We start from the raw sequence: 27,354 nt of genomic DNA, 5'->3' as shown, positions 1-27,354 counted from the left end.
TGTAGTTTAAAAAATAAAGTGTGATTGATTCATTGGACCATCCATGGAAGGAAAACCTTGTCTGGTATCCTTACTGTATTGTACAATATTGGTATCTTATTGCATCACCCTGACTTAATTGTATATAGTTCCAGAATAGGCATTTTCTTCATGGCATTGTTTGAGTCTTTACTGTGTTAGGGTTGATTGACTTGAAAATGTCATGAAGTTTTTTTTTTTTTTTTTTAAAGATTTTATTTATTTATTTGACAGAGAGAGATCACAAGTAGGCAGAGAGGCAGGCAGAGAGAGAGGAAGGGAAGCAAAGCAGGCTCCCTGCTGAGCAGAGAGCCCGATGCGGGACTCGATCCCAGGACCTGAGATCATGACCTGAGCCGAAGGCAGCGGCTTAACCCACTGAGCCACCCAGGCGCCCGAAAATGTCATGAAGTTTTGAGTGAACTTTACAATCAGGATTTTTAAAGTCTCTCTTCTAACTGTTCAAAGGCATATTTACTTGCATATTTGGGATTATTACATATGTGTATTTCATTCTTCTGTATTTTCAGCACAAAAATACAAAGCGATTATAAGACCTTTATGTTGTCTTTAAGAAACTTAAAATTTAGTTGATGAGATAAGTCTGAAAGTGAGGTAATAGTATTATCAGTGTATCAGCGTATAGTTAATGTTAAATTGTATAATATGTCTCAACTTTTCAGTGTGATATACCTACAGAGGTATTTATTTTGAGCCTTCACTTACATAAACAGTGCTCTTCTGAAGAAAATAGAAATGCTAGAATTTTGAAATGTCAAACATTTTAGTTTGAGATGCTGGAAGTGTTGGAGCCCTGAGCTGTAGCATATTATAAAGAGGCACAGGCTTCTCATTTTAAATTCTCTTGTGCTCATAAGTCCAGATTGCAAGGATGAAAATACACTCCACTTAGGATTTCTTTCTTTCTTTTTTTTTTTTTTTTTTAAAGATTTTATTTATTGGGCGCCTGGGTGGCTCAGTGGGTTAAGCCGCTGCCTTCGGCTCAGGTCATGATCTCGGAGTCCTTGGATCGAGCCCCGCATCGGGCTCTCTGCTCTCTCGGGGAGCCTGCTTCCTCCTCTCTCTCTGCCTGCCTCTCTGCCTGCTTGTGATCTCTCTGTCAAATTAAAAAAAAAAAAAGATTTTATTTATTTATTTGACAGACAGAGATCACAAGCAGGCAGAGAGGCAGGCAGAGAGAGAGGAAGGGAAGCAGGCTTCCCGCTGAGCAGAGAGCCTGATGCGGGACCCGACCCCAGGACCCTGGGATCATGACCCGAGCCGAAGGCAGCGGCTTAACCCACTGAGCCACCCAGGTGCCCCTCCACTTAGGATTTCTATTATATACTGTTGTCCTTCATTTGAAGGACATATGTCCAAATATATTACTGTCTTTAACAACATATTTGCCATGTTATATATGTAAGTTGGATCCATTTTTGTTTGTTTGTTTATAAAGGGTGCATAAAATTCTAGGCAATTTCAATATTTTATTGATTTTTGACTTAGTTAATTCCATGTGTTCCAAGATGGCTATTAATGGAAGAAGAAACTGTATAATGGTATCTGCATCACATTCCCAGCTAGATGAGTTGGTTGTTTTTAATCTTCATATAAATAAGATTTCTAGTTTTATTAAAAGGACAACTACATAAGGATGGTCACTTCAGTGGTACAGTAGGGTTCTTATAATTTAATTTTTGAAATATACTTTAAATCAAGTAAGATTTTACCACATTGAACAAAATGATGAAATACTGCCTGTAAGCAGATTCCTGTTTTCTAACAGATTATAAAAGTGCTCCATTTTATTGTTTAGCTTGCATTTCTTCTTGGAGATTTTATAATTTACTTTTATATTTTACCTTTTATAATTTTTTTATAACTGACTTTTATAATTTACCTTATAAATGCTCAGCCAAGAAATATTCATCTTTTGCTGGAGTATGTTAAGAGCTTTGATCTGGTGAAATCCAAGGAGAAAATATGGAATACTTAAATTCCAATCCTTACAGTTAAATTCCAAGATGTGACATATTTCTAGGCAGGTTTTTGTTTGTTTGTTTTAAATAAACTCTTTCCCAACTTGGGGATCAAGAATCAGATGTTCTACCAACTGAGCCAGCCAGGCGCCCGTTATTTCTAAAAAGTATTTAGAATTTAGAACAACATTACTAGAACGAATGATTAAAACAAACATAAAAAGGAGACAGATGGTTGGTTGAAATGTTCTTTTTTACTGCATGAAAAGTTACAAATGATCATGGAATGACAAATGTATTATAGTGAAATAATTTGACAGTATTGTAGCTGTATATATAAATGAACTACTGACAAAAACAAATTGCCTGTGGTCCAAATTCTGAATTTAAAGTGAAGCACCCAAAGTAGAATAATCAAGAAGGAAATGATTTTCCTTTATTTCATATTATTATGAATAACGTTCACTTGTATATTTAGGTAAGACTTACTTAGCTTATCAGTTGGAAAGAGTTCATAGGTATAGAGAAATGAGCAATTTATAGTAAGTGTCTGCTATTGATGGGCTGATTATTTATATTGCTGATAGGATCTGATCTAATTAGAAGGCCAGTGTCTTCAGTCTTTCAGTTGAGCGAGTTGGCATGGTAGCTGGGCAAGGGAGAGATGCATAAATAATGCTAGTTCCAAATCATGGGTTGGCAGAGCTACACATCACCCAGCTTTACTCTAGGAATGGGTTTTTTCAAAATTTCTTAAAGCCTAGATTAGGAATGTGGTAATGAAGGATGAGGGGGAAGTTAGTACTTTGAGGGCAAAGAGGTAAGTAGCAGATTGGAAGATGGGGGGCTAGATCGTGTAGGGCCTTTGGATTTTGAGTCAAAGGAGCAGCCAGTGGAGGGTTTTGAGCATTATGGACATATAGAAGTCATTCAGCTAAGTGCCCTTTGTATACCAGCTATATTTCCTGCTTCAAAAAGGTTACAATCTGTGGGGTGCTTGGGACCTGCTTGTACATTTCCAGTGTTTATTTAATAACTTAAAAAAATTATATTAGTAATTTACTGATTTAACAAATCTGAATGTCTTCTGTATGCTAGGCATTGTTTTTGATACTGGGGATTAAGTAGTGGAAAAAAATGCCTCCTTTCATGGAGCATATATTCTAGTGGAAGGAAGATGGTCAATAAAGAAGTCACTATATAGTTGATCATTTGATGATAAGGAGTGCAGTGGAGAAAAGTAAAGCAGGAATTGAGGACAAAGGGTTAGGATGGAGATTGGATTGGAGTTTGAAATATCAGGGTCAGGAAAATGTACCCTTGAGAATTTGTTAATGGAGCACATACATGAAGAAAGTGAGCAAGAGATAAGCAGCTGTCTTGGCAAGACTATTCAGTCAGAAGAAATAGCAAATGTAGGGCCCCTGAAGTAGGAGGACATCTGACCTGTGTGAGAATCAACAGATAGGCCAATATGGCTGGAGTAGAGTGAATGAAGAGGAAGGGGGAAGTTGGTAGTTGAGGAGGTCAAAGAGGTAAGGAAACAGATTGCATAGGGCTTTGTAAATCATTGTGAGGACTCTGATTTTACTCTGAGTGAGAAGGGAAGGTATTGGAAGGTTTTGAACATAGAAGTGAGGTGATCCAATTTAGCTTTTAAATGGATTACTTTGTCTCCTGAACTAGGAATAGACTCCAGATCTAGGGTAGGGAGACTGACAAGGAGACTGTTGCAATAATCCAGGTAAGTGAAGATGATGACCAAATCAGATTGGTGTTAATAGAGTGAAGGGGTTAAATTCGGGATTTATTTGGAAGGCAGAACCAATGAAATTTGCTAATGATTTGGATGTGGTATGTGAAGGAAGAAGATATCAAGGATGAACACAAGGCTTTTTGCCCAAATAGCTGTTAAGTTTGAAATTTGCTGTCAACTAAAATCCAGATGTGTGAAAAGGAAGTTTTTAAAGGAAAGAGGAATCAAGAGCTTGAGCATGTTAAGTTTGAGATGCTTATTAGCTAAGTGGAGATGATAAATAGGCAGTTGGGTGAATGAGTCGCAGGTTTCAGATTAGAGATCTATATTTGGGAGTCATCAGGTTATAGATGGTAGTAAATTCCGTGGATTGGATGAGACACCAATGGAGTGAAGGTAGGAAGAGAAAAGATCAGAGTACTAAGCCCTGGGGGCATTCCTGGGAGCAACTGGGTCAAATAGTACCAACAGTGCCAAGTAAGATGATAACTGACAAGTGGGTTTCGGGTTTGTCCATGGAGGGTTTTGGTGACCTTGACAAGTAGTTTAGGTGTAGTAGTGGGGCTGAATGCCTGAGTGGACTGGGCTTGAGAGAAAAGAGGACTCGGTATTAGTATGTATTAGGGTAGGGGAGCAGAGAAATGGAGTGGTACTTGGAAAGGAATGTTAATGAGTCAAGGGATTTTTTTTTTAATGGGAAAAACTGTATTATCCTGTTTGCTGATAGAACCATCTGATGTAGAGGAGGAAAAATGAGTGATATAACATCGGTAATGTAACTTGTGATGTTACAAGTAAAGTAACAAATTTATTTGATTTAAAGACTCACTGGACTGATATTTCTTATCCTTATAGGAAATTTAGCAAATACAGATGAAAAAATAACAACAGACACAGTAAATACATATGAATATGAAATAACGAAAACAGATGAAAAAACCCCCTAATTTCAATATCCAGATAGAATCCATTAACATAATATATATTCCCTTTTCTTTTTTCTTTTGCATATATGTATATTATGTATTTTAAAAGCAAACTGTATGCTTTTATAGTATAATATGGTATTATGTTTTGTTCTTTTTATTTACTAGAATATGGAGTCTGTTCATTTCTTAAAGTGATAGTTCTTTTAGGACATATTGTAATTAAGCCACTAACTTGGAAGAAGCACTAAACTTTTAGAAAAGTGAACAATTACCATAATACAAATGAAAGTATATAGCTAAATTTCAGGTATTATTAAGTTTCACACCATTGTTTTACTGAATCATATTTCACAAGCATTTAAAACTACTGAATTATATGGAGTATCTTTAATTTGCACCATGTAAAAGTAAAAGAAGTTAATAAGCACTAGGTGAGTTCTGTTTAGATATCAAGGATTTGGGAATAATGATTTTAGATGGTATAGGGAAGTAAAAATGTGTTTGTTTTTTTTTTTTTTTGTTTTTTTTTTTTTTAGATTTTATTTATTTGTCAGAGAGAGAGGAGAGCAAGCGAGCACAGGCAGACAGAATGGCAGGCAGAGGCAGAGGGAGAAGCAGGCTCCCCGCCAAGCAAGGAGCCCGATGCGGGACTCGATCCCAGGACGCTGGGATCATGACCTGAGCCGAAGGCAGCTGCTTAACCAACTGAGCCACCCAGGCGTCCCAAAAATGTGTTTGTTTTAAACTTTTTATTTAACCTTCAGTCTTGTGGATAGATATTCTATTACTTTTAAACTGTTCTTAAAGAAGGAGCTCCTTTCTCATTTTTCCTAAAAGAAGAGGAACTTAGGTATGTTTTGCTTAAACAGAAATCAAAGAAAGAGTGTTTTGGGAAGGAGGTAAGTGGTGAGCAGTATGAGCTGCTGTGGTGAATAGGCCAGTAAAATAAATTGAGAGGAAGTTTTTCTTGGACTTAGTGATAAGGCACTTGTTGGTGACCTTGGTGGTAGTGCTGACAATAGTGTAGAGAAATAAGATTGCAGTGGATTGACAAATGGGTGAGAAGTGAGTAAAGGAACACTACTTTTCCAAAGAACTTTGGCTTTCAGGGGGATGAGAAAGGGTAGAATTATAGGAACATGGAATCTAAGGAGCTTTTTATTTTAAGGATTGAGAGAGCTGAGAATGCTTAAATGCTGATTGGAAGGAGGCAGTAGAGAATGGTGTTGGAAAACAAGAGAGGGAGGTCTAGAGCATGATAAAGAAAAGGAGGAAAGGTTGGATTTGGAGGCCAAGTATATAGTCTTTTGTCAAAGAATGAGAGGGGAAAATGGCTGGATTGTCTGATTAGTGGGAGAGGAAGTGGTAGGGATGAATGTTTTAGAAGTCTGAAGTAGTTGGTAGAGCCAATGGGGAAGGCTTGTCCTGACAGAAAACCAGGAAGGCTTGTGGGATGATACTGAGGGGTTGCCTAGTGGAGGTTAGAAATCATTGATTTATACTGTCAACAGTCTGATCTTTTTCTCTAGTAGCACTCAGCAGTCCTTTCATAAATATGAAGAAAATGGTCAGTTCATATGGCAGGATTGAGGTTTAGCTAGGTGGGTGCTATGAATGACAGTTCAGCAAGAAGTTGAGGATATTGGTAAGAAAGATGTTGAAGTACTTAAAGATGGGATCTAAGCTGGAGTGGGAAGAAGAGTAAAGGTAGTAGAGGGCTGATGGGAAGAAAATAGAGTATCAGGGGACCAGAAGTGTTTAAGAAGTCAAAGGAATAGGTGGTGTGGGAATAACTGAGTGAGAGTGCTGGAAGGAGAGGAGACTGATCAGAAAGAGTTGTATGAATTTAATATTTCAGAGATTGAATAGATTTGGGTGTTCACAAGGTTTGGGTATGATTTAGGGTATGACTGTGCAGTTAATGGCTGAAAGTTGCCTGGAGCTGAGAATCAGTAAAAATGATTAGGACAGGAATTTAGAAATCAGAGTATTGGATGGGCATCCAAGTGGATGTGAAAGTCACTCAGAATAATCACTAGTGGCTAAAATGTCTTGAGTAAAGAGTAGCAAATCACAATAGCAAGGATAAAAGAAGTAGTTAAGTTCAATGGTGTTTATTTTTGAAGATTTTTTTTGCTATGAATGCATTAAGTCTAGTATCAGAAGTAACGATTTCTTCTGCTCCTTCCTTCCCCCCTTATTTACCAACAGTGAATATCATTGCTTCTTTTACACAGGGACTGTTAGAAAACTTAGAGCAAAATTTGTGGTGTGTGACTAGCAAGTGTAGGGAGCTTTGTGGCATATTAGCCTTTCTCTTGCTTTTATTTTAATTTCCTTATTTTTCCTTTCCCCATTAAAATTTTAAAGGGTTGCTCTCTATTATGAATACTTGAATAACCCCCTTAAAGTTGGGGAACAGGACAGTACATAACTAAATGTACTTAAATAATTATGGGAGACAATAACGGTTACTTTTTTTTTTTTAAGATTTTATTTATTTATTTGACAGACAGAGATCACAAGTAGGCAGAGAGGCAGGCAGAGAGAGAGGAGGAAGCAGGCTCCCTGCCGAGCAGAGAGCCCGATGCGGGGCTCGATCCAAGGACCATGGGATCATGACCTGAGCCACCCAGGTGCCCCTAACAGTTACTTTTGATACTCACTGCTCCTATTCCATGCCACCATCGCCATATTATGTCAAGCCTTTATTGAGTGGCTTCTCTGTTTTGTCTCTTCTTGGATTGGGGACACAAACCAGCATTGTAATAGTAGTAATAACAGTAAGAATACCTTATATTTTAGAGTACTTTCATATTCTGTAGTTTGCTGGCCATCCATCCCATATGTCCTGTCTTCTGTCCTGCCTGTGGAACCTTGGTGACAGAAGTAAGTCTAGATTCTTTCTGTTCAAAATCACCCATTGTCGATAGACTTGGTACTTTTTTTTTCCCCCATCCTTAAACCCCACACTGCAGACATCTTCACATTCTCCTTAACCCAGGCCTCTTTTGCCTTGATTATTTGCACCAAATTCAGGGTGCAACCAGACCACTCTTCTGCTTACTAGTGCTACCTCTCCTCTGTATCCTATTACTTTCTCATCCAGATACTCTTAGGTTCACTTGTTTTGGATTCCACCTTCGGTTTTTATAGGATACCATGCCTACATACTTGTACTATTTCTCCTTTTTTTTTTGAGTTCTGTTATGATCCCATATGTGTAATTATCTGTAGGGTCTCTTAGTTTCCAAAATAGAGAAGTGGTTTGCATGTTGTCTGGGTTCGTGGGTGCTATTCCCTCATTCTTCCCTGGCTTTGGAACTCCAGGACTTTTATATTTGTTCTTTGAAAACAGTATTCCATTGGTCATATATTACTTTGCAAAACATTTTCTTTTCTTTTTTTTTTTTCCCCACAAGGACCCAATTTTAATAGTGACTTATATGACAATGCAGTGTTTGTTAAATCATAAAAACTGGTTTAAAAATGTGTTGTGTCGGGACACCTGGATAGCTCTGTCAGTTGAGCATCTGCCTTGTGCTTGGGTAATGATCCCAAGTCCTGGGATCAAGTCCCAAGGACTAGCAAGCAAGGCTCCTTGCTTAGCGGGGAGCCTGTTTCTCTCTCTCTCTGCCACTTTCCCTGCTTGCACTCTCTCTCTCTCAAGTAAGTAAATAAATAAATCTTTAACAACCCTCCCCCCCCAAAACCGTGAACATTACAACATGGGACAGGTAACTTCATATTTGTCTAACAGTGTTCTCATTTAAATTTAAACTAATGGTTAATACATTGAATTTTATTGGTAAAATACTATATTCACATATTCATAAAACCAGGGCTAAGAGGCCCTTAGAAAATTCCTATTTGAGGTGTCAGAATGCTAACATTAAGAAAAAAGTTAATACTTGCCTAGTATCAAATGGAATAAGGAGTGCTCCAGGATATTGAAGGAGACAATGGTCTGTGAAGGCTTGGAGCTGCTGGAGAGTAGGACTTTGATTTAGGCATTAATATAAGGAAGGAAAGGATGAAGAGTGTTCTTTTTTTTAAAATTTTTTTAAAGATCTAATTTTTGAGTAATCTCCACACCCAGTGCAGAGCTCAAATTCACACCCTGAGATCAAGAGTTGCATGTGCTACTGATTAAGCCAGTCAGGTACCTTGAGGATGAAAGATGTTCTTAGTAGGGGGTGCCTGGGTTGCTCAGTGGGTTAAGCCGCTGCCTTCAGCTCAGGTCATGATCTCAGGGTCCTGGGATCGAGTCCCGCATTGGGCTCTTTGCTCAGCGGGGAGCCTGTTTCCCTCTCTCTGCCTGCCTTTCTGCCCACTTGTGATCTATCTCTCTGTCAAATAAATAAATAAAATCTTAAAAAAAAAAAAAAAGCTTTTCTTAGTAGGGTATGATATGGGTTCACAGTATGAATGAAGGTAACATATTTTGCCTTTTTTTCTGACAACAGTGAATGAAGCAGTATGGATAAAGAGGGGAGTTCCTGGAAAAGAGCAGCGGAAAATTTGAGAAGTAGTTGTTAGACTGTGAAGAAAATTGGACTTTAACTTCTGTTCTAAGAACAGGAGTTGATGATTACAAGTGACTTTTGCTATGGTGTTTTGGGAAGATTAATCTGGAGTTGTGTGGAGAATAAGTCAGAGAAAAGAATCTGGAGGCAGAGGGGGACCATAATGGAGGTTGTTATAAAAGTCCAAGAGTAATGTGATGATGATTTGGAGTCTGTTGGTGTAAGTGGGTACGAAGAGGAAGGAAGTTGTGAGCACATTATGAAAGGGGAATTTAGAGGTCTTACTGGATTTGGTTGAGGGGAGGAAGGAATCGAGAAGTTTGGGTTTTTAGCCACGCTAGAAGAATGTGGGAACTGTTGATTGAAATGGGGAAGGGTTGAGAGGACCTTTGGGAAGGAGAAAGATATTTTCATTGGTGATGTTGGACTGTAGTTAAGAGAGATCAGAGGGGCGCCTGGGTGGCTCAGTGGGTTAAAGCCTCTGCCTTCCGCTCAGGTCATGATCCCAGGGCCTGGGATGGAAACAACCACCACCCCCCCCCCCCCCCCCCCCCCCCCCCCCCCCCCCCCCGTGACGGGCTCTCTGCTCTGCAGGGAGCCTGCTTCCTCCCCTCTCTCTGCCTACTTGTGATCTCTCTCTGTCAAATAAATAAAATATTAAAAAAAAAAAAGAGCTCAGAACTGTCAGTGTATATTTGGGAATGTTTTGAGGTGAGAGAGCAGTACATATTGTCTGTGACTAAATGCACTTGTCATTAGATTTAATGAAATTCTGTCAAAAATCTGTTCTTGAGATAGGTTTGTGGTAATAGGAAAGGTCATTATAACATTGGCCCAGAAATATTTGGGAATGAAAAAAAGGTAAAAGCATAGTATCCAAAGAACATTAGCCCCAAATAGTGTGAGTAGTTAGATTGCTAAAGAAATACAAATGGCTCCTAGTAATCAAAGGAATGCAAACATACTTCCTCTTTCCATATATGAAATAATAGTGTCCATAGAGAGAAGTTTTTGTTATATTTTTATGTGGGATACCACAAAGTGGGCAACTGTGTGTCATTGTCCAGAATTTATTTATTTTTATTTATTTATTTATTTATTTATTTATTTATTTGTCAGAGAGGTCACAAGCAGGCAGAGAGGCAGGCAGAGAGAGAGGAGGAAGCAGGCTCCCTGCTGAGCAGAGAGCCGGATGCGGGGCTTGATCCTAGGACTCTGAGATCATGACCTGAGCCGAAGGCAGCGGCTTAACCCACTGAGCCACCCAGGCGCCCCTTCATTGTCCAGAATTTTTATTGAAATCTTACCCAGTCCTTGAAATCCAGAAGCATGGGACACTCTTCTGAGTATATAAACTCAAAACTGTTGGGGGCAGTAAGAATTTCACACACTTTTATGTACTTTAATAAAATCAAAATAGATGACTATTATTTAATAGTACATATTATAGAAGTGCTAGGGTTAATTGATAGTAAATTAAATAAAGTTAGAAACACATAGTTCTCATAATTTCTGGCTATCTAACAATATCAGCAATTAAAAAATAATAGATTGGTTTTCTCAAGGTGATTGGGTACTTGAACATTTCTTCAAAGAGAAAATGTGCCTGGAAGTCAGAGATGTTTTTGTTTACACACACACACACACACACACACACACACACACACAGAATGCTGTATATACTGGTACCTTATTATTTTTTAACAAAGGATTTTGGATGATAGTGACCACAAATGGTTTTTTCTTACTTTCTTTTGCATTCTTAGTATTTTGAAACCTTTCATTAATGTAGTAAAAAATTATAAAAATTTTCAGTGTGATTTGGTCAGTAGTGTTTTTTATATTTCAAAAATTTAAAATCACATAGAAATAATTTTTTGAAGAGATGACACTCTTTTCAAGAGATGGCAGAATTTAAAATAATCATGTAAATTTAGGTGATTTGTACTTTTAGATTCTATTCCTGTCAAATAGTAATTTATAGGACCTTTATTCTCTTTCAAGTCCTCCACAGCCCACATCAGGAAACATGACTTTTTAAAAAAAGTGTAAAAAATACATAACATTTAATTTACATCTTAACCCCAGCTACAGTTCAGTAGTGTTAGGTATATTCATATTGTCATATGATAGATCTCTAGAACTTTTACGTTTTGTAACACTGCCATGTGACTTCTGAAAACTAAACTTTTTAGTGAGATTTTCAAGTGCTTCAGGGACAAAGCTTATCTAAGGTAGAGATTGCATATTGGTTTCCTCAATTCCCTACACAGAAGACTGATCCAAACTCATCAGATGGAAAACTTGCCTTCTGTGGCCTTGGAAAATTGTGTGTGTGGTTTTTTTTAAGAATTTAAAAATTAATCTAGCTTTGAGTTGGCATATCTTATTAACATAGTTGTAGAACACTTATATTTATTCTACTATAGTTTATGAATTTCTTGGAGGAAAATAATACTAATACTCAAACTTGATGCACATACTGATTCTTTGGCATGTCTGTGTTTATGCCCATCTGTTACTGTGGCACCATGCCCGTTATTGTGGGGGCATGCCAATAGCAGTGAGGCATGTGAGCCAACAAAGATGAATTGTTTGGATGGAATACACTGTTCTGTAATACTAATTAATTTTGAGCTGATGAATCTACATGAGACAAAGTTAACCAAATATAGTCAAAGTAATGTCAGTGAAAATAAAATTTATTTTGACTTATACAGAAGTGTATCACAGATGTTTTAGACTACTATTGAGAATAGTTAGAATTAGTGTTCATTATGGTTCCAGGGATCAATTTTCTTTCTGTAAAAATTGTGAGTTTAAGAGAAAAAATATATACAACAGTTGTCTTGTGGTAGATTATAGACTAGAGAGGAAGTACTATGGCACTGTTAGTTGTAGATTTTATTCTTACAGGATATTACTTTATAGTTTTTGAATTATAACAGAAGTTGACAGCAATGTGGTAAATGGGAAGAATGTTGGATTTCGAAACAAGACTCACATTTAATTTCTTGCTTTGCCATTCCCTAGTTCTGTGGTGTATACTTAAAAGCTGTGTGAGTTCACAATTTCTTATGTCTGTATAATTTTCTGCTTGTATGCTGTCTTGTATTTCCTGAGCTTCAATTTTCTTATCTATCAAGTGGGAATAATAAAGCCACACATGTGTCACAGAGACTTTGTGGTCCTAAAATAATGTGGTGTTATAAGTTATAGAAAACAATACCACTGTCAGGTAGCTAAATACATTAATTATATGTTAGAAATGCAAGGCATATTAGTGGCAAGGTAGTCAGTAATGTGGAAAATACATAACTCTTTCCCATACTCTCAGAGATAACTACAATGAGAAAGTTCTTACGTATCCTTCCAGGAAATTTTTAAAAAACCAAATGATAATATATATACTGTTCTCTAATGTGTCTTGCTTATCCTTTAATACATCTTGGGGGCCTTTCCATATTAGCATATGAAACTATGTCAGTGTTTTTTTAATCACTATATAATATTTCCTACTATTCCCTTTATTTAATCTCACTTTTTTTTTTTTTTTTTTTTTTTTTTTGTCAGAGAGAGAGGGAGAGAGAGCGAGCACAGGCGGACAGAATGGCAGGCAGAGGCAGAGGGAGAAGCAGGCTCCCCGCCAAGCAAGGAGCCCGATGTGGGACTTGATCCCAGGACGCTGGGATCATGACCTGAGCCGAAGGCAGCTGCTTAACCAACTGAGCCACCCAGGCGTCCCTTTAATCTCATTTTGAGGGGCATTTGATTGATTTCACTTTTTGTTGAATATAAGCAATACTGTAACATAAACTTTCGCATATGTGTGAGAATTTATCTATTTGTAGTAAAAATTTCTAGAAATAGAGTTGTAGGTCAAAGGTTATTGCATTTTAAATTATGATAGATATTGCTAAATTACCTTCCAGATGGGTTGCACCAGTTTTCTCCCTCCACCACCAGTGAAGTCTGTTTCTCTTGCACCTTTGCCAATACTGGGTACCATCCAATTTCATAACATTTGCCAGTCTTATAGTGCAAAATGTTATTACATGGAGTCTTCATGATTGTGAGTGTATTAAGTCTTTTTCCTCATATTTATTGGTTTATTCTTTCAGTAAATACTTTTAAGTGTCTTTTATCCATTTCCCTGTTGGTCAGCTCTTAATTGATTACTTAAGGCTTCTATATAATTTAAGATAATTACTCATTTTTTACTTTGTGGCATTTTTTTGGTGTAAAAGTTTTAAAACTTTGTTTATATTTTTCTTTTCTTGCTTCTGAGACTCCCCTAGTCTTTTATCTTTTATAGAAAGTGGCATTTTTGGTTTATATTGCTCTTCAACAGTGAAACTTTTCCTTGTGCCAATCAATTTTTTTGTCTCAGCACATATAAGCTCAGCTGGCTCAGTGCTCTGTGAGATTTTCTTGAAAACTTTAAGGATGAGTTGTCATATTCTGGAAGACATCCTAATATCTTGAGCGAAAGTAGAGCTTACTTTGTGCTGCCTTCCAAGAAAGCAAGTAGCTGACGTCATTGATAAAAGGTTTGGCAAACATGGAGACTTGCTATGATCTATGTGTGGCATCATGGTTTTTGAAACTTGTATGCATGGGATGTATACCTAGAAAATGTAATCCTAGTTTTTAACCTTTATTGGGTCATGGAGCCTTTTGAGAATCCAGGGAAAGCTTGGAGTTTTTCTGTTTCTAACGAACATGTTAGTATGTAGCAAATATTTATTCTTTGAACTAATACTTATTGTGTGCCTTTTATGGGCCTGTAAGGTGTTAAGTGTGCTTGAGAAAACAACCATAGCCTTCATTTATAAATCCTTTGTAGACCTTCTGTTGGATCCTCATATATCCAGGTTTGTTTTTGCCATAGTACCGGCAGAATTCCTTTGGTTGACTCCTTCTCCTCATTTGAGACCTCAGCTTAAATGATTACCTACCCAGAGAGGACTTTTATGATCACCCAGTCTTACTTTATTTCATTACCCTATTTTAATTTTTTTCAGTACTGCTGTATGGTCTTTCTGTCCACTTTTGTTGTTTTCCTTCCTTTTTCCTTCCCTCCCTCCTCTTTCCTTCTTCTGTCATTTCTGTCATTCCTCTTACTCCCACCCATCCTGTGTTCAAACTTAGAATGTAAGTCCCAAGAAGTCAGGGATCCCAGTATTTTGAACAGTTTCTGGGGCATGTGGATATTGAATTAATGAACTTGCTAGACGTGGTAATAAGTACTTTATTTAAGTCTTCATTACAACCTATTCAAAGTACATATTAACCATAAGTTTTATTGATTTTTCTCTGTAAATAAATCTTTTAGAAAAATTATCATCTGGTCCTTTACAGAAAAGTTCTGCAGACCTTTTTCTTAAGGAAATGTCTTTTTTTCTCTGCATACTTTTAAGATTTTTCTCACTTCTTTGATTTTCATCAGCTTGACCACACTATGCCTAGAGTAGTTTTCTCTGCGTGTGTGTGTGTGTTTTCTGTTTTCTTCAGGTTTTAAAATATGTGGGCTTATATCTTTCATTACTTTGGAAAAATTCTTAAAATCTTAATTGAAAGGCTGGGATATATATACCATACCTCTGTACTTGCCAGAGACTTGAATTCCAACTCCTCTACATAGCAGTGCATAGTTGCTGAAATCCCTGCACAGATATTTAACTTCTGAACTGTTTTCTGCTGGATTTTCTGGAATCATGCCCTGTGAAAATATAGATGAGTACTTGGAGGGATTTTTGTGTACCTTTTCACTGATTGTAATTTTGCCCTTCAAGTTCCATTTCCTTTATTACCTATGAACTTCAACCTTTGTCTCCTCAGTCTGTTAAAACTGCCATTTCTTGTTGAGTTCTAGTCTCCCAAATGGCGGTTTGGGAAATATATTCAAGGAAAAAACTGGTGTAAATAAGGAGCTCATTTTGTTGTCTGCTTCTCTTCTTTGCAGGATTTTGGCCCCTTAAGTCCTGACTGCATTGGTTGGTTGGTTTCTAGTGCCTTCAGAAAGTTACTTATTTCTTCCAGCTTTTATACTTATTTTCTGTGGCAGGTTTAGTTTCTTACAGACCCATGGGCAGATGTGGAAATCCCTGCAGTGTATTATAAACATAGCAGCCAGAATGATTCTGTCACATATACCAGATCATGGCTCTCCTTTAGTCAAAGCCCTCCAGTGGTTCCTTTTTTCATTTGGAGTAAACATATTATTTACTCCCCTTTCATTGTCTCTTTTGCCTAGAGTGCTCTTCCTCCATACCCTTCACTGCCAGTGTCTGCATGGCTGACTCCTTTACTTGGAAATCTTTGTTCAGATGTCTCTTTATTTAGCTTACTCTGACCACCCTCTTTAAAATTGCCTCCTCCATTTCCTACTGCATTTTCTTCCCTCTGCTCTATTTTTCCCTCCTATCACATCATGATTTAAAATTTATTTATTATGTTTGTTGTTTTGTCTCTTTTAGTTGTTAGGATGAAAACTCTACAAGGGTGAGGATTTTGATCATTTTTGTTTACTGGGGTGGCACAAATGTAAGTGGTAGCCAGATGAGAGTAGAGTTACAGAATCTGAGAGGGGAGGGAATTTAAAATGGAGGAGTAGTGTTAATTATATCAAATGTAGAGGAATAATTTAAAAGTATTCATGGAATTTTTGCATGGGTTTTTAAATTAGGAAGTTGTACCTTTGTGAGAGAAGTTTTAATGGAGGAGTAAGAGAGAAAAAAATTACCCAAGGTTGAAGAAGTGGTGATGGCAATTGTACACTGTTCCTTTTTTAGTTTTGTGAACAATATAGAAGGAAAAGTTCATATTTACTTGGATAATTTGTGTTCTTTTTTTAGGGGGTTAATAGATGGATGATTAGGTAGTTGGGAGTTTTTGTTTTATTTACTCTTGTATTATTAAGTCAGTACTTTGTCCCTAAAACTATACAGTGTTTTGAGTGTCATCCAAGGAAAGTATAGGTCATAACTGAACTGTAAGTTACTAATACGTTTTTATTTATTTTTATTTTTTATTTTTTTTTAAAGATTTTATTTATTTATTTGACAGAGAGAAATCACAAGTAAGCAGAGAGGCAGGCAGAGAGAGAGGAGGAAGCAGGCTCCCTGCTGAGCAGAGAGCCCGATGTGGGGCTTGAACCCAGGACCTGGGATCATGACCTGAGCCGAAGGCAGCGGCTTAACCCACTGAGCCACCCAGGCGCCCCCTAATACGTTTTTATATTGTGCACATAAATGTATCATGAAGGCCATTCCCTTTGGCTACTTAGCACTAGAAAAAAGTAAATTCTGACTCTTGTTCCCAGCTGTTTTTTTTTTTTTAACATATCTATTTGTACAGTGTAACATTTAAGTAGAAACATTTTTCATTTAAGTGGTTCATAAATCATGCAGAGGTGCCTATGTTTTAGAATTTTTAAATTTTTTTGGCAGGGCTTGAAAAGGCCCACCTTCCTCTCGAAGATTTGATAATGTCGTTTGGGGGACATACCTTTAATTGGAAATTGCTATTCCATGTTACTTTCCCTAGTCCGTCATTCCTGGGTTTAAGTTTCAGGTGTTGCTTTTTATGGTACACAAATTTTGGTGAATGTTTTGAGGAAAACGAAGGTGATTGTATATATTGCAGTGCTTGCAAACTGATGAAAGAATTATTATTTTTTTTTCTTTCAAATTTCTAGTCCATCATGGATCTTCTGTGAAATACAATAAGAAATAAATTACTGGAAAAATGGAATGAAAGAAAGCATGCAAAATGCAAGCCCCAATTTTTTTTTATTAGATTCAAAAGATATAACATTATACTGTTGAATTATTGTCAAGTTTCTACCTTTGCTTGCTTTCAGTTTCTGTACATGTCTCCTCATGGATTAGTAAAAAGAATTTGTGGATTAGTGATGGTTCTTGGACTGCACTTTCTTGGATCACACTTTGAGTATCACCGATATAGTGTATAAGGCTGTATAGTCTTAATCATTCCCTTAATTTACATTGTTTTTAAAAGGAGTGAAAGATTTAAATGAATTATGGATTATAGACATTTTATTATTTATTTTTTTAGTACTTTCTACACCCAACATGGGTCTTGAACTCATGACCTTGAAATCAAGAGTTGCATGCTCTTCTGACTGAGCTAGCTAGGTGCCCCTGGATTATAGATTTGTTTGTTTGTTTGTTTTGTTTTTTAAGAAAAGAGGTAATTTATACAATGTTAAAGCTCTCCTACCTCTTAAGTTCTTATGTATAACTGGTAACATTTTGCTTTTTGATTATAGGTGATGTTTTTTACTGGTGCTGATGAGAGTGTCTTTCTGGTAATAGTAAGATTTTCTCTAATTCCAGTTACATATTTTCCTTTAAACTATAAAAAGATATATTTTGAAAATGAAACGAAAAGTTATACCACTTATTACCACAAGATGTCACTTATGTAAAAATAAAGCTGGTATCCTAGTACTCAAAGCTGGAAAGCTGCTGGTCAATAGGTAAATAAAAAAGCAGGTAAATTAAAAACAAAACAAAACAAAACAATTGAAACAAGTATTGTTTTTCACCTGTCAGTGAAAGTATTGCCAATTCAGCATTATTTGAATCAACTCTCTTAATGTTTAGCAGAAGGAATTTCTTAATTTCTAAGATTAATGAACTGAGTGATACATGTTAATTGGCTATATTTGAATCCAGATAAGGAAGGAGGTAGACCTAAAATGACCCTATACAAATGTACTTATTTTGAGGGTAAATGAGGTGTGTTTTGTTTTGTTTTGTTTTTTGAGGTGTTTGTTTTTTTAAAAAGATTATTTATTTATTTGTCATACAGACAAATAGAGACAGACAAAGAGAGAGAGAGCAAAGGCAGGCAGAGGCAGAGAGAGAAGCAGGCTCCCTGCTGAGCAAGGAGCCGATGTGGGACTCAATCCCAGAACCCTAGATTATGGCCTGAGCCGAAGGCAGTGGCTTAACCGACTGAGCTACCCAGGTGTCCCTGAAGTGTTTGTTTTTACTCTCCCAAGCCTTTACTGTTTTGGTGACAAAGAGGAATTTGAGAAGAAATAATGTAATTTATGTCAGAATTTTCAATAGTTTTCATGATATACCTGTGTGAAGTTGAATATTACTTCAAGTTGAAGCAGTGCCTGGGGTATTTCTAGTATCTTCTCTGAACCTCAAACTTACTATCGGCCTGTGTTAAAACAAAAGATACTATGTTTGTTGTTGAAGACTACATTAAACATGATCTGCAAAACCTTTGGCTTTAATATTGGGATCTTGTTTTCTTACTTTTAATTTGAGAGTGTGTGTCAGTACCTAAAAGTTGTTGGGAAGGGGACTCTGGTATCTCAAGCTTAAAAGGAATAAACCAAGTTTCCATTAGGCCCTGAATAAAATTACTCCTAGGATTGGAGAGATTGGGTTGTCCTAAAAATTGGTGCTTTGTTATTCTTCATTGCTCACTTCTCTAACACTGGTAGAGAACAGTGTTGGAGAGCTCTGGGGGAAAGTGTAAGGGGGGCAGACATGAGCAAATGAACTTTCTTTTACTTTTGATATGTGTATATGTGATTACATAGTCTTTTTTTTCCCTATCTAATTATTTCAGTTTTTTTTTTTGTTTTCTTACCCCACTAAGATTTTTAAGATTTTTTCAGGAAGGGTTTAAATTTTTCATTTATGGAAGTATACATGGTCATTAAGTCAAAGACAAAAATAAAAAGTAGAAAGAAAATAACAAAAAGTAGATAGGGAAAAAAACCTCTCGTGTGGTTCCATTTATTTATTTATTTGACAGACAGAGATTACAAGTAGGCAGAGAGGGAGGCAGAGAGAGAGAGAGAGAGGAGGAAGCAGGCTCCCCGCTGAGCAGAGAGCCCCATGTGGGGCTAGATCCCAGGACCCTGGGATCATGACCGAGCCGAAGGCAGAGGCTTTAACCCACTGAGCCACCCAGGCGCCCCCTTTTTTTTTTTTAAATATATTCTATGTCTACTTCTCTAATTGAAGCAAACTTACTTTCTTTTCTTTTCTTTTTTTTTTTAAGAATTTATTTATTTGTCAGAGAGAGACAGCACAAGCAGGGAGAGCAGTAGGCATAGGGAGAAACAGGCTCCCCGCTGAGCAAGGAGCCCAATGTGGGACTCGATCCCAGAACCCTGGGATCATGAACTGAGCCAAAGGCAGATATTTAACTGACTGAGCCACCCAGGCGTATTATTTTTAATATTCCCTTTCAGTTACCTTTGTAGTGTAGAAGAGTGACTAGTTTTAAGAAGGGATTCTAAATGTAATCCAGTGAATATTTATGGTATTTTATTATTTGGTAGTTGTATATCCTCAGATACAGTTTTTATGTATTGCTTTCTCTACTACTTGTGTATTTTCTAACTGTAAATTTAGAGAAAAGTCACTATTTTAATTATTTAACTATTTTTGTATCCCATTAGTGGTCACCATTGTATTTAATTTTATGAGCTGCTTCGAAAAGAAGAGTAATTTTTTTTTTTTCATAATAAATTTCATTGCCTCTACTCTTTGGAAAAAATGTACTTAGTATTTATTTGTTTATTTATGTTTTTATGTAATGACCATTTGTAACATTTACCTTCCATATTAGTTTGCTATGGCTGCCATAATAGAAAGACACAGAACCTATGGCTTAAAGAAACTTTTTTCCTCCTAATTTCTGGAGGCTGTAAGTCTAAGATCAAAATGGGCAGTTCTGATTTCTTCTGAGGTCCCTCTCCCTGGCTTGCAGATGGCCACCTTCTTGCTGTGTCCTCACCTGGTCATCCCTTTGTCTGTCTTTGTCTGTGTCTTAATCTCCTACAAAGACATCAAGTCATGTTGGATTAAGGTCCACCCATCCTGATCTCATTTTGGCTTAATTACCACTTTAAAGGCTCTGTCTCCAAATAGCCACATTTTTGGGGTTAGGACTTCATAGGAATTTTGGAAGATATACAACTTAGTCTGTAAAAACATCTGATTGATCATTCATTCTTGATAAGTGCTTACTGCCTACATGAGGCTTAAATTCGTAGAGTGTACAAACACTAGTTAGTAGTTTTGTGTCCGGGATTTCTATGTATAGTTAAAGAAGCTTTTCTGGTTTACTCATAGACCTAAGCAAGGGTTTCTCATACTTTTTTTTTTTTAAATTTTAAGATCTTAATTTATTTGTCAGAGAGGTAAGGAGAGAGAGCACAAAGAAGGTAAGAGGCAGGCAGAGGGAGGAGTAGACTCCCCACTGAGCAAGGAGGCTGATGTGGGACTCGATCTCAGGACCCTGGGATCATGAATTGAGCTGAAGGCAGCTGCTTAACCAACTGAGCCACCCAGGTTTCTCATACTTTTTGGTGATTGAACTGTTTCATGAAGTAGTCATGTGGCATAAGTTTTTTTCCTTTTTCTGCAGTTGTGAAAAGTTGAAAGGTTGCTAATTATAAACTAATAACTATTGTAAGTAGTTAATTATAATTTGTAGTAATACAGTCTTAGTTTCCTTTTAGTTTCTTTGAGAAGATTTTGCTTTGATGTACTAAAATACAATATGTAGTGATTTAAATTCTTGAGTAAGCATGAATGAAGCTTAATTGATTTCTGAGCGTAAAGTGGTGGCTTATCTGATCCCTCATAATGTTTTTCTCAGAAGTAGATTTATGTCTTTTGGTCTTCTTTAGGAGAACTCGGCATCTTATTCACACATGTGAATAAAACATTATGAATGTTTTTACTCTTAACTTTACAGAGGCATGATTTGCATATAACAAAATATCCACCCAAAGATGGTAATTAGATGTTTTGACAGATATCTGTACCAGTGAAGTCACCACCATAGTGAAGAAGATACAGAACATTTCCACCATCTTATGAAATAAAGTTTTCTTACATTCCTTGGCTCTCCATTTCTTCCTCTACTCCATGGTCCTGGGGTATGACTGATCTGCTTTCAGTCTTGATTAGTTTGCCTTTTCTGTAAGTTTAAATGAATTAAATCAATCTGACTTCTTTCACCCAGAATAATGATTTTAAGAATTCATCCACTGTGTTGCATCTATCAGTAATTAGTTTTCATAGCTGGGTAGTATTCCAGTTTGGCTAAGTCACATTTTACCAATGAATATTTATATTTCTTCCAGTTTTTTACTATTACTAATAAAGCTGCTATGAATGTTCATGTAAGTTGTTATGTGGAAATATGTTTTTATTTCTCTGAGGAGTGGAATCGACAGGTCACATGATAGGCTTATGTTTAAATTTGTAAGAATCACCCAGTTTTCCAAAGCGTGTGTGTGTGTATGTGTGTGTTTTTGTTGTTGTTACAGTCCTACCAACAATATGTGGGAATTCTCATTTCTCTAGAGCCTTGGCAATATTTGTTATTGTCATTCTCTTAATTTCAGCTCTTCCATTGTGTGTGTAATGATATCTCATTTAATATGGATTTTCCTGATAGTTAATAATCTTAAGCGGGTTTTAATATGCTTACTGGCATTCCTGATCTTTTGTGAAATGTCTTCACATATTTTAACCATTCTTTTTTTTTTTTTTTAAGGTTTTATTTTTTAGTAATCCCTTCAGCCAAGGTGGGGCTTGAACTTATAACTGAGATCAAGAGCCACATGTTCCACTGAGCCAGCCAGGCACCACTTGACCATTTTTTTTTTTTTAAACCATTCATTTTTGATTGGGTTCTTTGTCTTCTTATAAATGAACCATTAATTGTTATATAATTGGTTTTTTAGATTGAACTTAAGACTTTACTTGTACTTACTTGTGTGTGTGTCCTCTCTTCTGTTTTGTGTCATGTATCACCATCACATCAGTAAAGATGCATAACTGTTCCATCTCGTGTTGCCCTTTTATTACCACCTTCCCTTTTTTTGATCTTAATGTGCAGCAGCCACTGATCTTTCTCTGCTTCTATAATTTGTATTTATTTTTTTATTCTATAATTTATAATTTTGTTATTTCACAATTATATAAATAGAATAATACAGTATTTAGCCTTTTAGAATTAACTTTTCTCAGTCAGCATATTTCTTTGGAGATTAATCAGAGTTGTCTTATGTATCAGTAGTTTATCTAACCTGATGAGTGGTATTCCATGCTGAACCATTCATCTGTTGATGGACATCTGGGTTTCCATTTTGGCTAATAGGGATGAAAGCAGCTATGAATTCCTGTGTGCAAGTTTTTGTGTATCAGTTTCCATTTCCCAGAGATAAATACACAATAGTGAAATTACTTGGTTGTCCAAACTGCCAGAGTGGCTATAACCCTTTAAATTCCTACCAGCAGTAAATGAGTGATCCAGTTCCTCTCTGTTCTCACTATCATTAGGTGTTGTTACTGTTTTTAAATGTAATTTAATCTTTCTTTTTTTCTTTCAAGAGAGAGCATGTGAGAGTGGGTGGAGGGGAAGGAGGAGAGGGAGAGAGAATCTTAAGCAGGCTGCACACCCAGCGAAGAGCACAGTGCGGGGCTCAATCTCGTGATCCTGAGATCATGACCTGAGCTGAAATTAAGAGTTGGTGCTTAACCAACTGTGAGCCACCCAGGTGCCCCATTTTTTAAAAATTTTAGATGAGAGCCATTCTGATATATATGTAGTTATATCTTGCTGTTGTTTTAATTTGTATTTCCCTAGTAGGTAATGCAATTATCTTTTCATATGCCTTTCGCAATGTGTATCTCCTTTAGTGAATTGTTGATGTCTATATTAGTTTGCCAAGGCTGCCATCAGAGAATGCCACAGAACGGGTGGCTTGATTAACAGAAATTTATTTCTCACTGTTCTAGAGGCTAAACGTCTACCATCAGACTGAAGGCAGGTTTAGTTTCTTCTCAGGCCTCTCTCCTTGGTGTACCAGTGGCTGATATCTCTCTGCGTCCTCATGCTGTCCTGTCATGTAGAATCCCGAAGTCCGACAGACTTCCCTCATTTTGTTTCTTCTCTCCCTTTTACTCCAAGCTGGCAGTGTCTCTGTGGTATAATCCCATCTCTCTCTGGCTTCTGCTCTGTCACCTGATTATATTCATGAGTTGGTACCCACGATATCTTGGTGAAATAATTTTCTAGCCACACTTTTGAAAAAGGTCCGATGATGAGTTCTTATATTTTGCAAGATAGGCTGAAAATTTTCCAAATCTTCAAGTTCTAGTTCTTTTTTGCTTAACATTTCCTTCAGTTTATCTTTCTCACTTTTATCATAAGAAACAAGGAGAAACCAGGCTGTGCCTTTAATACTTTGCTTAGAAATCTTATCAGCTAAATATCCAAGTTTATCACTTATAACTTCCACTTTCCATACAACACTAGAAGAAAACTAGGAGACAAGTTCCTTCCACTTTATAAGAAGGATTACCTTTCTTCCAGTTTCTAATAACATGCTCCTCATTTCCATCTGAGATCTCATCATAATCACCTTTAACATCCATATTCCCACTAACACTCTCTTTAAGGCAATCTAGGCTTTTTTGTTTTTTGGCTTTTTTGTCTTAAATATGCACCTCCAAACTGTTCCAGCCTCTATCCATTACTTAATTCCAAAGCCACTTGCACATTTTTAGGTTTGTTATAGCAGCATTCCATTTCTGGGTACCAAAAACTATTGGTTTGTTATGGCTGTCTTAACAAAATACAGACTGTGTAGTTTAAACGACAGAGATTTACTTCTCACAGTTTCTCACAGTTCTTCCAGGATACTGGAATTCCTGGTTTGATTACTCTTGAGGCCTCTGCTTGGCTTACATTTGATTGACACCTTTCTCTGTTCTCACATGGCCTTTTCTTTGTGGGTGTGCACCAGTGATGTCTCTCTCCCTTCTTAGGACAACACCATTTTTAGTGGATTAGAGCTCTACCCCTATGACCTTATTTAACCTTACTGATCTCTTTAAAGGCCCTAGTAAAGTCACCTTTGGGGTTGAGGAAACAGTTCAATCCATAGCAATGTCTTTGTCCCTTTTCTAATTGAAATTTTTTTTGTTATCTGTTGAATTTTGAAATTTGAAATATAGTCTGGATATTAGTCCTTTATCAATTATGTGCAATATGTGCAATATGGTTGCAGATATTTTCGCCAGTCTCTATTCTTTTTCTTCCTCTTAATGGGGAGAAAGTTTTAAATTTTGATGAGATCCAGTTTATTGGTGTTCCCTTTTATGGACTGTACTTTTGGTGTCAAGTGTGAGAACTCTTTGCCTAGCTATATAACTGTTTTAAAAATCTGTCCTTTCGTGTTGAAGGAAAAATGATTAGAGATTGCAAATTACAGATTTTCTTTAGCTAGGGGGAATATGTTGGGAGAATATGCTGGGAGAAGTTTCACTTAGGATAGGAGCATCTGATCAGTTGTGAGCAAAATAATTTGTTGCGGTTTGGGGGTTGCCTGGGTGGCTCAGTCAGGTTAAGTGTCTGCCTGTGCCTTTGTCCAGTGTTTGGCTCCTTGTTCAGTGGGGAGCCTGCTTCTCCATCTCCCTCTGCCTTCCATTACCCCAGCTTGTGGTCTGTCTGTCTCTCTCTCTCAAATAAAATCTTTAAAAAAATTGTTCTTACGTTTTTCTTTTTTTCAGTTTTTCTGTGTAAGGTAGTGATAGTTTTTGTTCTGCACTTTTAAGGATGTTTATATAGCAATTAGTTTTGGGAAATAGGAAGTGTCTATTTTATCTTACATGGTAGCATTGTCATCTGCTTGGTCAGTCCAAATGGGAAACACAGAATATCCTTACTGAGTGCCCCAGTCTCATTCTTCACCGTCACTGCATCCCACTGATTTCAATTTGTAGGTAGTTCTTGCATCTATCCTACCTAGATTTTCATCCTTACTACTAACTAACTACTCTGGTTCATCACCTTGTCTTCTCATTCAAGTGTTAAAATTGCCTTTACATAATTCTTTGATTAGGGAGTATCCCTGGGTGTTTGCCCTCATGTTCAAGTTCTTTTTTTTTTTTCTTTTGGCGGAGGAGAGGTAGGGATTAAAAAGGGTTGGTTTGAGTGAGACTTTCTTGATGAGTGTTCTTTCTTGAGAAAAGAAAATTCTTACTTTTTGGCTTATGAAAATATTTTAGTGGTAATTCAAGAATTTTTCTTTTTTCTTTTTGATGATTATGCAGAGGAGATTTTTAGATAGGAGAATCTTTATGCCTATGTTCACATAGATATTTAGCCCAGAACTGAGGTACAGTTTTATATTTTTGTATGATTGATGGGCTTCATTGCAATGTAGCACTTCAATATTTGTAGAGTAGATGAAAATATATATTTAATTATATTTAAGAATGAAGTTTTGGAATATTGTTCATTATTTCTAATTTTTTTTCTAAAGACAGGGTTATTTATTTATTTATTTATTTTTATTTATTTGACAGACAGAGGTCACAAGTAGGCAGAGAGGCAGGCAGAGACAGAGGGGGAAGCAGGCTCCCTGCCGAGCAGAGAGCCCGATGCAGAGCTCCATCCCAAGACCCTGAGATCATGACCTGAGCCGAAGGCAGAGGCTTAACCCACTGAGCCACGCAGGCACCCATTATTTCTAATTTTTAAGAACTGTATTTTAATAACTATATAATGTAAAAATTGAAATATGGAGGTTTTTTTCTTTTCTTTTATATAGGAATGAAGATCTAAAGCAAATGTTGGAAAGCAACAAAGATTCTGCTAAATTGGATGCTATGAAACGGATTGTTGGGGTAGGTAAAATAGATAATTTCAATTTTGGAAAAGGGACATGTAGTGATTATATTAAATATATGTTAAATAATATATTTAGTACCAAGTCAAATATCTCATTTTCCCTTTATATTAACTTAGTATTTCCTGTCCAAAATGTTTTGGAAGAACTTTTGAGTATCACAGTTCCAATACTTGAGTTTTGCTTTTTTTTTTCAGAGCTTGAGTTTTAATTCCATCTTTTCTGTGTTCTAAGTTCCCCATCTCTAATATCAAGATTTTTCTCCTCTGAGATAGAAAGAGCTAATCATTTTAAAGACCAAATAACATTATTTACAACATTATTTTGACTTCCTACGTGGAGGGAGTCTAGATTAGTGAAAGGATTTTCTTGTGTCATTTAATGGCCTAAAAATTGTGAGCATTCTTCTGTGTTTCAAGTTCCCTTACTACCAATAACAATGTTTTATTCAATTTAGTATCATAGAAGTTCTTTTTTTTCTTTTTAGTTTTATTTATTTATTTGAAAGAGAGAGCACAAGCAGGGGTGGGAGCAGAGGGAGTGGGAGAAGCAGACTCCCCACAGAACAGGGAGCCCGATGCAGGGCTTGATCCCAGAACCCTGAGATCAGGGCCCAACCCAAAGGCAGATGCTTAACTGACTGAGTGATCCAGATGCCCTGTATCATAGAAGTTCTAATGAATATTAGTACGTGTAAGAACATTAACCAGTTTCCAGTTGTAATGTAAAATTTAAACAATTTACTAATAAGTTATTAGAGGAGTTCAGTTGTCAGTAAGCTAAAAATATAATGCAGTTCCTAATTGTATATACAATTTTTAATAAAATGTTTTTGCAGTTTGTATTGTATGCACACTTTTTTTTTTCATTCACAGTAAAAACACTGTTTAATTCAGTGATAGTCTAATGCTAAAGAGTTTTGATTTTTTTCTCAGTGGAATTAAATTCATAAAACCTTTGTTTCTCATTGCTTCTATGTTTTTTATCACTACCATTGTTGATTTTATTTCCCACATATTTTTATATAATGTCAAAATGTAATATACTTGTATAATTGCACAAATAAACTCTTATAATAATGTGACAGCACAACTGAAACAGTATAATGTGACAACACAACTGAAACAATACTATTTTCCAGAAGGAAATGCTACCAAATGAGACTTTGAAATCTCCTTTCTTTTCTTGACATATTAAATTCAAATCACCTTTATGAAAGGTAATTATCAGTTTCAATATGTTGTGTTAAAAAATGACTTGTTATGAAAATCAGATTTATAAAAGTTAAGGACTAACTGTATCTGTAGAATACCTGTAGGTTATTTGATTCTTAAATTCAGGTTTATGTCATTTGGTAATGTAGGGGACATGTTTACATAGATTCTTTGTAAATTTTTCAGTTGTTAACACTAAGCCGTATAAATAATTG

The 27,354-nt window shown here is 36.4% G+C and overlaps 1 protein-coding gene across 2 annotated transcripts in view; it reads left to right on the top strand.

The window, feature by feature from the left end:
* AP3B1 (adaptor related protein complex 3 subunit beta 1) overlaps positions 1 to 27,354 on the top strand; it is a 348,039-nt gene that overhangs the window by 72,607 nt on the left and 248,078 nt on the right. For both annotated transcript variants that reach the window (XM_047731751.1, XM_047731750.1), the window contains one exon: positions 25,848 to 25,923. In XM_047731751.1, coding sequence (XP_047587707.1) covers positions 25,848 to 25,923 — 76 coding nt within the window. The remainder of the gene's footprint in view (positions 1 to 25,847; positions 25,924 to 27,354) is intronic.

Source organism: Lutra lutra, chromosome 5, assembly GCF_902655055.1.
Source record: "Lutra lutra chromosome 5, mLutLut1.2, whole genome shotgun sequence".
NCBI classification, from domain to species: domain Eukaryota; kingdom Metazoa; phylum Chordata; class Mammalia; order Carnivora; family Mustelidae; genus Lutra; species Lutra lutra.
The sequence above is the reverse complement of the archived record's forward strand: the minus strand, read 5'-3'. Positions and strand labels throughout refer to the sequence as shown.